Below are 15,061 nucleotides of genomic sequence, written 5' to 3'. Positions count from 1 at the left end.
TGGTCTCACAAGGGGTCTGAGGATCTCATCTCGGTACCTAATGGCAGTCAGGCTACCTCTGGCGAGCACATGGAGGGCTGTGCAGCCCTCCAAAGAAATGCCACCCCACAACCATTACTGACCCACTGCCAAACCGGTCATGCTGAACGATGTTGCAGGCAGCCGATCGCTCTCCACGGCGTCTCCAGACTCTGTCACATGTGCTCAGTGTGAACCTGCTTTCATGTGTGAAGAGCACAGGGTGCCAGTGGTGACTTTGCCAATCCTGGTGTTCTGTGGCAAATGCCAAGCGTCCTGCACGGTGTTGGGCTGTGAGCACAACCCCCATCTGTGGACGTCGGGCCCTCATACCACCCTCATGGAGTCGGTTTCTAACCATTTGTGCAGACACATGCACATTTGTGGCCTGCTGGAGGTCATTTTGCAGGGCTCTGGCAGTGCTCCTCCTGTTCCTCCTTGCACAAAGGCGGTGGTATCGGTCCTGCTGCTTGGTTGTTGCCCTCCTACGGCCCCCTCCACGTCTCCTGGTGTACTGGCCTGTCTCCTGGTAGCGCCTCCAGCCTCTGGACACTACGCTGACAGACACAGCAAACCTTCTTGCCACAGCTCGCCTTGATGTGCCATCCTGGATGAGCTGCACTACCTGAGCAACTTCTGTGGGTTGTAGAGTCCGTCTCATGCTACCACGAGTGTGAAAGCACAACCAACATTCCAAAGTGACCAAAACATCAGTCAGAAAGCATTGGTACTGAGATGTGGTCTGTGGTCCCCACCTGCAGAACCACTCCTTTGAGTATCTTGATAATTGCCAAAATTTTTCATCTATTGTTTATTCCATTTGCACAACAGCATGTGAAATTGATTGTCAATCAGTGTTGCTTCCTAAGTGGACAGTTTGATTTCACAGAAGTTTGATTTACTTGGAGTTATATTCTGTTGTTTGTGTTCCCTTTATTTTTTTGAGCAGTGTATATTGCTGCTATTAGTAATAGGACTACAAGCTTTTATAATGTGTGCGATATGAATTCTGACTAATATGACTGTGTATGGTTATATTCTAAACTCCTATAGCAATGAAAGGAGAGAGCTGGTGTTTGTGTGGCTACTTCTCTGGCCATAACTGGTTAGTCACTAGTCAGACTATGGGGTTGGATATATTAGACAGTTGTTTCATAAGTGTCTTTTTAAAAATGGGTAAAATCTAGAGTGACTTGATTTTACAAGCAACTTTGCAGCTAACTATTTATTAAAAATCTAATTCTACAGCTTACTGCTTGTTGACAAGGTCAGTGGTGAGTGACCTCAGGAGGTGTCTGGTCTACTATGCAAGAAGCGCGTGCTTCCAAGCTGTATGTTCTAGTAGAGGCGCACAGATGTACAGCTTGCAAGCACTACTCAGAAGCTGGCTGCATCTGGCCAACTTTAGTGCCCTGTGCTTCTCCCATGCTGCCGAGGCAAAGCTGTCTCTTCTAGCCGCCTGTGAGCGTGCTGGCAAGACCATACCACTGGCAAGCACACAGCTGGGGGGCTGGGGAGCAGTAAAGGTACATGAAAACAACCTTTTAATGATGTACAGTTGAAAAAGATGAGATTTTTTTTTCTCTTTTTTTTTTTAAGTTTAAACCTATGCTATTTTTTTTTTTAAGCCAATAAATGGTATTTTTTAAGGTGTAAATATTTTTATATAAAGAACTCTTATTGTCTGTTCTAGAAATGGGCAGCAGTGTCCCCTGCTCTTACTAGAACTTTCCACTTCACTGTTTATGGCAAGAAGAATGCATCTGCTAAAGTCTCTGATTCGGTAAGTTTTGCTTTCCATTAAATCTGTTCCTTTAAATTCTATGTGGTGGACTTACCCACATAGTTGTGTCAAGCGCTTTATATTATTTTGCAGATCAGTATGATGATGAGAAATTTGTAAACTGCTAAAGGTGGTACAGTATATTGCTCGGGTATCCCATCACTTTGTGATGTAGCTCTAATTCCCTTGTTCCTGAGAAGGAATGGGTCTCTGCACTTTGTCCCCTATAACATTTTACCGTATCTGCATAGTGGTGGCACTGGCAGTGTTGCAGTTTTCTGCAAGGATAGTGACTAAGAGCACCTCTGTCCATGAATTTTTCATTGTTTTTGCTTTTTTAGTACCTAGAAATAAAATCAATTTTAGACCTCAGTCAAAGATTACGCAAAAAGTGGGTGAGCAAGTTTCTTTGTATGTTGAGCTCTTGGCGTTTGTGTGGCCTTTCATGTAGCTGGATGTTTTCGTGTAAAAATGGTGTTTTTAAATCTTAAATTTGTATTCTCCACAATTTCTTTAACCATTTTGTGTTCCAGGTTTCCACACAGTACCCTGTAGTGGACCATGAGTTTGATGCTATCGTGGTGGGTGCTGGTGGTTCAGGATTACGAGCAGCGTTTGGCTTATCTGAAGCAGGCTTCAATACCGCATGTATCACAAAGTTGTTTCCTACTAGATCCCACACAGTGGCTGCACAGGTACGCGCTTCTAATTTTGTTTTTTTTATTTTTATGTGCATATTGTAAAAAACAGAAAATAATAACTTAAGCAGTTTTTGCAATTTTAGCTTGAATAGTAACTCAAGTATAGGATGTGTAAAAAGCCAGACCTTTAAACATTCCTGACCACTTACATACTGAAGCTTTGTGAGCCTTCTTGACTGTTTCCTGCATGCACTGTAGAGGTGAGGCATCTTCTGCATATGATGGTTGCCTGTCCTGCTGTTCCTGTGACGTCTCTCGATGTCAGTATTGAAGTTTAGTTGGGAAAGCTAGCATTCTTTATAACTGGAGCTATGCTTTTTTTTGTCCCAGACAATTTTATAGGGTGTGTTGCACCACTTTGTCAGGTCTACTTTATTACTGGAACTTAAAGGGATTAAATTAATTAAATTAAAGTAAACCTGTCACTTGAAAAAACGCTATGAACCTGCAGATATGGGGTTAACCTGCAGTTTAGTAGCACCTGCCCGGTTAGACCCCTGCTGACTAGAGGAAATTAACTTGATTCCCCCCTCAGTGTTCAGGGATCAGTCACTACTCTGTGTATAGAGCGGTGGCTGTAACCATGCCCCAGCACTGACTGTCAGCTGCTCAGCATTAGGGCCATCTGTCAGTCACTGCCCCTGAGGTGCAGTTACAGCTGCCGCTCCCTATACTCAGAGCGGTGACTGAACCCGCGCCAGCGGCACCTCCGTGGCTGAAACTAAACGCTGAAGGCCCTGAGAATAAAGTTAATTTCTTTTGGCAGCAGGGCTCTTAAGTGCGGGCGCCAGTCAGGTTCAGAATGCTATTAACCTGCAGATTAACCTCATATCTGCAGGTTAATAGCATTTTTTCACGTGACAGGTTCCCTTTAAAGAAGACCTGTGACTTGCTACCAAAATTCGAGTTAAATATCTTCTAAAAATCACTGAGCTCCTCTGATTCTGATGCGCTTTCCCATTTTGTGATGCGTCATTCCATTACAAAGATAATCACATTTGTTTCTTCTGGAGTACAGTATGTGAAATCTCTGCCTTGCAATCCAATTGGCATTCTCTTCAGTCTTCTCTAAGGGCGTGCATTTTTTCCCTCACTGACGCTGCCAGATTTAATAGTCTTCAGCTGTGATTGGCAGCTTGAAGAGTGGAAGAGTGAAAGTTCAAGCTCCCAGAAAAGATGCTGTAGAAATGCCCAGTTGGACTGCAAAGCAGAGATTTCACTTACTGTGTTCCAAAAGCAACAAATGTGAATACCGTATATTCCGGCGTATAAGACGACTTTTGAAGACTGAAAAATCTTCTGTCTAGTCTGGGGTCGTCTTATACGCCGGTAATGTTTTTGAACTTTAAGAAATTGACATGCGGGGATACTCTGGGGGTGTTAATAAGCTGCCGTGGCCGTATCACTGCCATGTGGGAGTTAATATAAGGTGGAGGGAGTTAAAATACGGCGGCGGTAGGTCCAGACAGTCAGCGCTTCTGTGCTGAAACTGACACATCGCTGCGTATTCCCAGCAGCGGAGACAGACAGAACCTAGCGAACTTTTCTGACACATCGCAGTGTCTTCCCAGCTCCGGACACAGCGCAGGGCTTCTGTGCCGACAGCTTTCACTTGTCACAGAAGCGCTGCGCTGTGTCCGGAGCTGGGAAGTTCGCATCGCTTCTGTGACAATATATGAAAAGCCGGCAATTCAGCAGCGGCATAAGCCGGCACCCGACAACTTAGAATAGAAAGAATAGAGCTTCACACATAGATTAGATAGATAGAAACATGTCAGTCACATATATATGAAGTACAGTGACAGTGTTGCTTACTGTACTTGTCATCTAGTGTAAAGGATTTATTAAAACAAATAATAGTGCTTTCATGCGCTGTGTCTTTAAAAAAGCCGGCCGGCAATTCAGCAGCGGTACCCGACAATTTAGAATAGAAAGAATAGAGCATCACACATAGATTAGATACATAGAAACATGTCGGTCACATATATAATAAGTACAGTGACAGTGGTTACTGTACTTGTCATCTAGTGTTAAAATAAAGGATTTATTACAAAAAAAATTGGCGTGGGGGTCCCCGTAATTTTAGTCTCTAGCGGAGGTTAAGCAGACGGTTGGGGCAGATGTTTGAAGCCTGGGAAGGGGGTAATACCCACGGAGCTTCCCAGACTACTAATATCAGCCCCCAGCTGAATACCTAGCCTTTACTAGCTATTAAAATGGGGGATCCCAAAAAAATGACGTGGGGTCCCCCCTATTTTAATAGCTAGCAAAGGCTAGGCAGACAGCTGGAGGCTGATATTAGTAGCCCAGGAAGGGTGCCATGAATATTGGCCCCCTCCCAGGCTAGAAACACCAGCCGTCAGCCGCCCCAGAAATGGCGCATCTATAGGATGCGCCAATTCTGGCACTTAGCCTCGCTCTTCCCACTGCCCTGTAGCGGTGGCAGTGGGGTAATAGGGCTGGGGTTGATGTCAGCTTATAATGCCAGCTGACATCAAGCCCAGGTTAGTAATGGAGAGGCGTCTATAAGACACCCCCATTACTAACCCCATAGTCAAAGTTAAAAAAAAACACAAACACCCAGAATAAAGTCCTTTAATTGAAATAAACACACAATTTTTTAATGTTCTAAATTAAACCATACTTACGGTACCATCACGCCCATTCCAGCTGAAGCCAACGATCTCCTGCAATAAAAGTAAAATAATAAAGCAACCTCATCCTTGCCTCTCCATGGCTCCCAGGACGGGTCCAGCTCTGCTACATCGAGATGACAAGCGGGACCGCAGCAGAACGCTGCCGTCCAGCTTGCCATGCCGCAGACACTGAGAAGCGCAGGCATGCTTGCGCTCCTCAGTGTCTGGCTGTGACGGCATCCAGATGAGCCGACAATGAACTCAGCTCACCTCCTGGACGTCCGTCACTGACAGCGTGGGAAACTTCTACTGCGCATGCGGGGAGCAGGAGAATTTTCCCACGCTGTCAGTGACGTGCATGAGGTGAGCCGAGTTCATTGGACATGATCTCGGCTCATCTGGATGCCGTCACAGTCAGACACTGAGGAGCACAAGCACGCCTGCGCTTCTCAGTGTCTGCGGCATGGCAAGCTGAACGGCAGCGTTCTGCTGCGGTGCAGCCTGTCATGTGAATGTAGCAGAGCTGGACCGGTCCTGGGAACCATGGAGAGGTAAGGATGAGGTTGCTTTATTATTTTTCTTTTATTGCAGGAGATCATTGGCTTCAGCTGGAATGGGCGTGACGGTAAGTATGGTTTAATTTAGAACATTAAAAAATTGTGTGTTTATTTCAATTAAAGGACTTTATTCTGGGTGTTGTGTTTTTTTTAATTACTTTACTAGAAATTCATAGCGGTCATGTCTAATATTGGCGTGACCCCATGAATTTCGGGCTTAGGGCCAGCTGATAATGCCAAGCTGGCCCTAACACCTTTATTACCCAGTGAGCCACCGCACCAGGGCCCTGGATGAGCTGGGTACAGCGCCAGAAGATGGCGCTTCTATGAACGCGCCATTTTCTGGGGTGGCTGTGGACTGCAATTTGCAGCGGGGGGGGGCCCAGAAAGCTTGGGCCTCCCTGCGCTGCAGATTCCAGCCCCCAGCTGCCTAGTTGTACCTGGCTGGACACAAAAATAGGGCGAAGCCCCACGTATTTTTTTTTTTAATTATTTCATGAAATAATTTAAAAAAAAAGGGCTTCCCTATATTGTTGTGTCCGGCCAGGTACAAATAGGCAGCTGGTGGTTGGGGGCAGCCCGTTCCTGCCTGCTGTACCTGGCTGGACACAAAAATATGGCGAAGCCCACGTCAACATTTTTGGGAAAAATTAATTACAAAATAAATAATAATTTAGGGACTGCATCTTTATTAACCCCTCAATTGTCATTTAGTGTTAAAATAAAGGATTTTTTAAAAAGAAAATTGGCGTGGGATCCCCCATCATTATAGTCTCTAGCGGAGGTTAAGCAGACGGCTGGGGCAGATGTTTGAAGTCTGGGAAGGGGGTAATACCCACAGAGCTCCCCAGGCTACTAATATCAGCCCCCAGCTGAATACCTAGCCTTTACTAGCTATTAGAATGGGGGACCCCCCAAAAAAATGACGTGGGGTCCCCCCTATTTTAATAGCTAGCAAAGGCTAAGCAGACAGCTGGGGGCTGATATTAATAGCCCAGGAAGGGTGCCATGAATATTGGCCCCCTCCCAGGCTAGAAACAGCAGCCCTCAGCCGCCCCAGATTTGGCACATCCTATTTGTGCGCCAAATCTGGCGCTTAGCCTCGCTCTTCCACGCTGCCCTGGTGTGGTGGCAGGGGGTAATAGTGGTGGGGTTCATGTCAGCACCAGCTGCCATGAAGCCCAGGTTAGTAATGATGGGCGTCTATAAGACACCCCCATTACTAACCTACAAAGAGTTAAAAATAAAAAACACACACTACACCCAGAAAAAAATAATTTATTTGAAATAAAACACACAATTTTATTTACCGTAATTCTTAGTTTACAAAAAAAAAATAGTTACCTGTCCAGGTTCCTGCGCTGATCTCCCATGCACAGCTGTCACATCTGGAGATGGATGTGACAGCTGTCATGGCTGCTGTAAGCTCAGACTGCCGGGAACACGTCCATTCCCGGCAGCGTGAGCCCTGACTGAGGTCACCGGAGTGCATTCAGTCAGCGCAGCTCCGGGGACCTCGTTTACGCCACTGCTGTATCGTGGGAATTTCTCACGGTACAGCAGTCTAACCGTAAAGCAGCTAACCGGAGCAGCGTCATTGAGCGGCGGCAGCGGTTTAGAGAAGTCACATTTTATGTGGCTGCTCTAAACTGGAGATCATCGTGGGACACTCGTGGACTACTACGGAGGGGTAAGGATAAGATTGTGGTTTATTATTTTATATTTTATTACAGGAGATCGATGGCTTCGGGGATTAGGTGTCTAGGTGAGTATAGGTGTATTTTTTTATTTTTTACTTTATTTTAGGTGGCGTCGGCGGGGACAGGTAATGTATAAACTACCGTACTTGTGGCAAGATGAAGATGAAGCTGAATCTGACACCACACCATCTGATACCGAATTCGATCCATATGATAACTGCTTTACAGATGTGTCACAAGATCTCATTGATGTACTTATGATATCAGATGACGAACAGGAGGATTTTGAAGGCTTTTAAAGAAAGGGAAACCTGTAAAATACTGTAGCTGACAGTTATGATAGATGTTGGTATTTTTTTGCTTTACCATTTCTTTCTCCTATCATTATCAGTTCTTGTTTGGTTGACAGCTTAAAAAAAACTTAAAGTGCAGTATGGTAACATTTACAGTAAAATGGATGATAGTAATGTTGTTGTTGTATGCCTTATGTTTATGAGTGACAGTTTTCCTGCTATATACCTGCATGTCATAAGAATTTAAATTAAAAAGGACCATGTTAAATTCAAATCTGTTTTTTTTTAATTTTTACCGGTGTTTGGTATGCGTTGGAAAAGGGGTAGTCTTATACGGTGAATATATCCTAAACTCTATATTTTAACAGGAAAGTAGGGGGGTCGTCTTATACACCAGGTCATCTTATACGCCGGAATATAGGGTATGTCTGTAGTGGAGTGACAGCTGAAAATGGAAAAGAGCATCGGAATCAGGAGAGTTCAATGATTTTCACAAAGTATTTAGCTTAATATTTTAATCAAATGACAGGTCCTTTCTAAGCTTTCTTCTCATTACATCCACTCTGTTTCTTGCTGAGCTTCATTGACATAGGAATACTTAAGCGTTTAATGTAGTTCAGCACTTTTTGAATGTGTATTACTTTTAGAGCCGTATGCAAAGTGTAAAGCAATTCTCAAGCATAACCGTGACTTTACATTTCCTACATATAATCATAATACCTGTTGGCCACAATTCTGCACCTGCTGACTCCAAAAGTGTCATTTTGGAATACCATCCATACTGTCATTTTGCATCTTGTGTGATAGTGATGCATCAAAATGTAAAACATAGCAGCTCAAATGCCAAGCATTATATAAATGCAGAGTGTAGATGAAACATTGATTCCCGTTTACCTTAGTGCCTCTACTGCAACATGGGTATTATCAGCATGAACTGGATTTCTGTTTAGCTGTCAGCATATTATTTATTGATATTGCTCATTTACAGTTAGGTCCAGAAATATTTGGACGGTGACCGAAGAGTCGTGATTTGAGCTCTCCATGCTACTATTTTTTTTATTTAAAATGAAACATCTGAGATGCAATTTAAGTGTAGACTTTCAGGTTTAAAGAAGCCCTCCTCCTCCCATCAAAATTTTTATCCTCTTAATATATCGCATACATCATATTTTATAGCATTGTGTACTTACAATTGCTCATTTTGCCTTTCTACACAGCTAATTCTTCTCTTTTTCCATTAGGTCTATGACATCAGGAGATTAAAAACTGACTAGCTGAATCTTTCTAAGCTCTATGTAGAAACAGGTCCTCAGTGTTCTCATCAGTTACTGCAAAAGTCAATGGCATGGGGGAGGAGGGAGCAGCTGGGTCAGAAGTTGGAGTGGAATGATTTCTGCAGTGACAAGAAATTCCTGTTTCTTCATAGGGCAGAGAAAATAGAGGAATTAGCTGAGTCGAAAGCAGGGCTGTGGAGTCGGTATAAAATGGATGCACTCCAACTCCTAAAATATATAATAAATTGGGTACAGTAGATCAATGCAGTTTGTGGAGAATATTTTTTCATAAGAATTTGGGAAAGTTTTAAAATGTCCTATAAATGTCTGTCCTATTCCTGATCTAAGGGTCTAGACTTTTAGCTGAGATTAATCTGTCCTGTAGTAAACATGAGCCATGTATGAGGGAGTCGGAGTCGTGGAGTTGGTGGCATGGGAATTGAGGAGTCTGAGTTGGAGGTTTGGCTTACGGACTCCACAGCCTTGGTAGAAAGGCAAAATGAGCAATTGTAAGTACACAGTGCTGTATAATATGATGACCGCAATATATTAAGAGGATAAATACATTGATGGGAGTGCTTTTTTAATTAAAGGGGTTGAACAAAAATATCCTGTGAAACGTTAAGGAATTGCAACCATTTTTCTACCGAACCTCCTCATTTCAAGAGCTCAATAGTAATTGAACAAATTAACTTCTTCATAAATAAAATATTAATTTTTAATACTTTGTAGACAATCCTTTGCAGGCAATTACTGCCTGAGGTTTGGAAGCCATGTACATCAACAAACACTGGGTTTCCTCCCATATGATGTTTGCCAGGCCTTTACTACTGCTGACTTCAGTTGTCCGTGTTTATGGGTCTTTCTTCCTGTGAATGCTTGATGGGGTTGAGGTCTGGTGACACTACTCAGTCATTGCTGTGTGCCCACGATGCGGATTTAATGCGTTTCCGCGGCGGCATTTCCGCCACGGAAACGCATTAAAATCGCTTGTTAAGTTGTCTGCCATGTTTCCTAATGATAATCTGCATGTGCTGTGCACATGTTGCGGAAATTTCCGCTGCGGATTATCATTGCGGAAAAATCCGCAGCAAAATCAATTTGACTTGCATTGAACCGTATAAAATCCGCATGTATAGATTTATGCATGCGGATTTTATGTGGTTCAATGCGCGGATGGTACCCGGGTCTGGAGGAGAGGAGACTCTCATCCGACCCAGGTACCATCGTACCCGCAAGTTAAAAAAAGAATTATAAAGTAAAAAATAAAAAAAAAATATTCATACTCGCCTCTCCGATGGCCCCCGGTCTCCTACTGGCGGCGATCCTCTCTCCTCTGCGGCCCGAGGTGTACTGGCAGGACCTGCGGTGATGTCATTTAATCAGCTGATGGTCACGCGACCATCACCTGACAGTCGGGAGGAGCCCGGGCGCCGCCGGAGAGGTGAGTATAAGGTTTTTTTTTTTCTTTTTTTTCTTTTTACTACTTTTTAATTTTTTTTTTTTTTTTTAGTATAGATGCACCATTTGAAATCAGAACTCTCCTCATAAGTTTGTCACACAATATAAATCCATGCCAGTTGCATGGATTTATATTGTGTGACCAACTTATATAGTCACACCCTTTTCCAAATGCATTTGAGCGATGCTTAAAATCGCTTGGGAAACCGCTTGAAAAAACGCATGTAAAATCCGCACGCGTTTTTTCTGCTAGGGAGAGGAAAAAACGCTCAGGAAATTTCTGCATCGTGGGCACAAACCCTAACTGTACATAGCACTATCATATACGATACCACTTTTACAGACATTATCATCACTGTCTCCATTGGGGCTCCTAATCTAAATTCCCTATGAGTATGTCTTTGGAAGATGGAAGGAAACCCACGCAAAGATGGGGAGAACGTGTAAACTGCTTGTAGGTGGTTTCCTTTGAACTCTGGACCCCAAAACAGTGCTAACCACTGTGCTACATGCTAACATATATATTCTACATCTATCTCTTCCGGTCTATGCAATATATTACTCTTATTAAAATACTAACATAATTTATTTGTGTATTTTGTTGATAGTAAATTCAGGACTGGGATCCATAATATGCAGATAATTTTAATTTGTTTTATTTAGGGTGGTATAAATGCAGCTTTGGGCAACATGGAAGATGATGATTGGAGGTGGCACTTTTATGACACAGTAAAAGGCTCTGATTGGTTGGGTGATCAAGATGCCATTCATTACATGACAGAACAAGCACCAGCTTCCGTAATTGAGGTAAGTACTGGTCCACAGAATTCTTATCCTCTTTTTTTATTTGTGTATACATGACAAAGCGACCTTATATGATACTATCAGGAAGTGGAATGGCATATGAAAGGATGTCTTTTACTGAAGATGTGGAGAAAAGGGTATGTTAACTTAGATCAGATAAGTAGCAAAAAATGACAGGCGTAGTGGATTTGAAAACCACAGTGTGTCAAAATATGCTGTGGATTTTACCAATTGCAGTGCAGAGGGGGGAATGTGTGGCACATCGGCAACTTTACTGTAATGAAATCTGAAGTGGCTTTGTTCTGTGTGCACACCCTAAAAGGAAATAGGAGCGGTGACAGATGGATAGGCAAAAGAAGGGAAAGTAATCCCTACTAGCAATATCACCCTGTGCTGTATGTAGTCCACCATTAATGTCTGTATCCAGTTCTCAGATTTATTATCATATAAATAAAAAAAAAATGCTTAAAAATGAATTAATTACAGAAGAAAGCATCAACAGAGGAAACAGGCATACATAATGTATTTGTTATAAAAAATGTGAAAAATGCAGTCATGAAATATGAAGTAAAAAGTATATTAGCAAGTGCTATAAATACAATTCTTGATTACATACAGTAGATAAAGCCTCAATACATAAGCATAAATACATATTTATGTAGTTGGCATAAGTATACCTTACAAATCCTCACTTAGTGGAATTAGTGGGAATCTAATAATAAACCTAGCACACCAAAAGGTGCATAAGGCTGGGAAAAAAACGTAGTATGTCAGTCTTCCTTAGGATACCCCCAAAAAACAGAGGATCAGGGTTATAGTGCTGACCAATCATGGTATATAAATGGAGTTTCGTGGGGAATGTTGAGGGACTCAAGCTGCTAGGTGGTAGTGCATATCACGTCACCCAGTTAGATCACTACTTTGATATTCTATTTAAACCCAATTATATTTCATTTTACCATACACCCCTGATATTGCTTCACGTCCTGGACTTATGGGTCCAGATCAAATTTGTATTTAAAGTATATATTTAGGGGCCTTTATAGGAGAGGGCAGGTTTTGTCCATCAGGGTCAGGACCATGCGGCTGCAGTCTTTAAATCATTCCAGGCCCCAAAGGATGAGCTTGCTATTCTGAATAATTAACTTTTCAGTTTCCCACAACTTTGCCACGCCCTACAGGCCCATTTCCTGAATACTCCTCCTGCCCTACAGAATATCACCTTGACCTGGGTGCTATTGGACCCCCAGTAGTCAGACTAGTAATTGTATGTGCCGTAAAATGGAGCAGGAAAAACGTGTGTTAACTGCGCTGCTGATGAATAGTAGAAGAATCCAGGAGACCGAAGAATATTCAATGCTTTTTGTCAATGCATTTCAAAGTCATCTGACTGCTTCATAAGGACAAACCAGACACCTAATATCAAAAACTTTATTAATATTCAATATAATCACAACTACAAGTCACAACAAAACAATTACCCTTAAAAACCCAATTAAAGGAAAAATAGGCAGTGTGGTCAAAAAAACATGAGCCGTAATGAAAAAGACCACACTGCCCAAGTACCCCAAGGTTTGTTTTGCTTTAGCTTTGTCATAGAGTACTGGGGTAGTGCTATCAGCAGTTTATATAATTCCCATGTTGCCAAGTAATCCATCTGTGTAATTGAACACACGTTTGTAGTCTGTAACCGCGTCTCTCGCTGCGGCCGGCGTCCCGGAAGGCACACTGCTTGTCCGCGCAGTGGACCTTCGATTGGACGCCAGGTGGGGAGAAGTGAGGCCCGTCTCTTGCCTTGGGGAGAGGGAGGCACGTGACCTGGCGGCAGGCATGCACAGGCACATGAGATCAGAGACTCCATATTGAAAATGGGAAGATATGCTAGCATCATAACTAGTATACCAATCTATATAAATGTCTCTGAATCTCTGGAAAAAAAAAACATAAATAGCAGGAAGTACATTTTACATACAATATACAACAGGACAATAATACACACAAGAATATACATTAATTACAAGTGTACAGCTATTAGTAGCCAAATATATTGCCAAAAAATGTGGGCAAAATGAATAATAAAAAATATATAAAAATAGTTTATAAATAGTTTATAAAGTGAGTGAACTTTGCAAAATATAAATGCTCACAAAGTGCATGTGCAAAATATATTGTTCAATAATGGTCCTGTCGTTTGTTTATAGCAGACAGCTATATTTAATTGCAAAGTCTAAGTCTAGTTTACGAGGCACCAATTATTGGAATGATTTCTAGATCCTCAATCCAATATAATATCCAAAAATGAGAAGCGTTTCTAGAGTCACAATACAGTATAGATTCAGAGGTGCAAAGATAGATCATCCATTTCTTAATATCTACAAAGGCAACATAAAACCAATTATAATCTACTAATACAGCTGAAAAATGGCACATAGAGATCGGGTATCCATAATCCCCCACAGCAATGTCAAAAATTCAAAGGAATTGTGCAAAGCTGACAGTCATTTATTCCTTTAGGTTTAATAGTGTCTAAGGTAGTTGATCTATTTAATTTCTTTTTGTGCTAAAATTTTCCATAGTCTGCCTCCTCTGGCACCCAATAGAACTTTATCAATGCCTCTGGAACATAGAAGACGCCAGTCACAAATATTATGTTCCTTAAAATGTTTTGGAATATTTTTTAATTTCTCTCTTTTCCGGTTCATTAATTTTTGCTGAATTTTTAATGTCTTACCCTGAGATTAGGCTGATGTAAATAAGTTTTCATGGACAATTAGCCCAATATTGTTCCACTTGACTGACCATTAATATAGGGGCAATTTTGTATGATTTAGAGTTAAAGGAATCAAAAAATTCGAATGATCGGTCAATTTGTTGACAAACGCAACAGGATCCACAGGGGTAACAACCCGAGTTAGGACTGTGTGAACTAGAGAAGTATTGTGATGGAACATAGTGACTGCGAACCAACAGATCGTGAAGCATAATGTTAAGATAATGTTAGACATCCAAAATTGGCCAGTATTGTTTAAAAGATATTAGTCATTTCTCTCCATTGTGCGTGGTATGATGTAATGAATCTTACCTGACTATTCGATTTCCATACAGCTGGCCTCAGAAGTTGATCCCGTGGGGTATTTTTAGCTCGGTCATAACTACGTTATGGGAAGTACGCTGCCTGGAAGAGAATTCCGTCCCCAGAGCTTGTTACATGAAGGGGGAGTTACCAGTGTGAGACAAGTAACTAACACAGAATAGGAGAAATTAAATTTTGTCTTCTTGCAAACACATTTTTTGCAGCTCTCTGAGCTCTGCTGTATTGTAACAATATTACAACCCCGTCTGCCTGTGAGATTGAAACTGAGAGGAACCTGCAGATGTGTCAGGTATAATCACACACAGCTCTGCAGTGAGATCAGGAGAGCAGAGAGCGACCATTACACATCACACTGGTAACTCCCCCCTCATGTAAAATAAGCTCTGGAGGCAGAATTATCTTGCAAGCAGTGTCCTCCCCATAGCCTGGAAAAGGTCATTTACATAAAGTGATAAAAGATTATTTATCCAAAACAAAGCGTCTGATGTGAGACCTACAGGCATCAATCTCCTCAGCAGTCTATAACCTGTATTCCCATATTAATAGTTTTCAAACAGTGGGTACGGAAAGTATTCCGACCCCTTTTAAATTTTTCACTCTTTGTTTCATTGCAGCCATTTGGTAAATTCTAAAAAGTTCATTTTTTCTCATTAATGTACACTCTGCACCCCATCTTGACTGAAAAAACCCAGAAATGTAGAAATTGTTGCAAATTTATTAAGAAAAACTGAAATATCACA

The 15,061-nt window shown here is 42.0% G+C and overlaps 1 protein-coding gene across 1 annotated transcript in view; it reads left to right on the top strand.

The window, feature by feature from the left end:
• Nucleotides 1-15,061, top strand: part of SDHA (succinate dehydrogenase complex flavoprotein subunit A) — a 121,819-nt gene that overhangs the window by 13,713 nt on the left and 93,045 nt on the right. Inside the window, exons 2-4 of the mRNA XM_073678451.1 lie at nt 1,712-1,801; nt 2,335-2,496; nt 11,087-11,230. Of these exons, the coding sequence (XP_073534552.1) occupies nt 1,712-1,801; nt 2,335-2,496; nt 11,087-11,230 (396 nt within the window). The remainder of the gene's footprint in view (nt 1-1,711; nt 1,802-2,334; nt 2,497-11,086; nt 11,231-15,061) is intronic.

Source organism: Phyllobates terribilis, unplaced genomic scaffold (assembly GCF_046119375.1).
Source record: "Phyllobates terribilis strain yellow unplaced genomic scaffold, ASM4611937v1 Scaffold_4__5_contigs__length_816908805, whole genome shotgun sequence".
In the NCBI taxonomy this organism is placed as follows: Eukaryota; Metazoa; Chordata; class Amphibia; order Anura; family Dendrobatidae; genus Phyllobates; species Phyllobates terribilis.
Note: the sequence above shows the minus strand (reverse complement) of the source record. Positions and strands in the feature narration are given on the sequence as shown.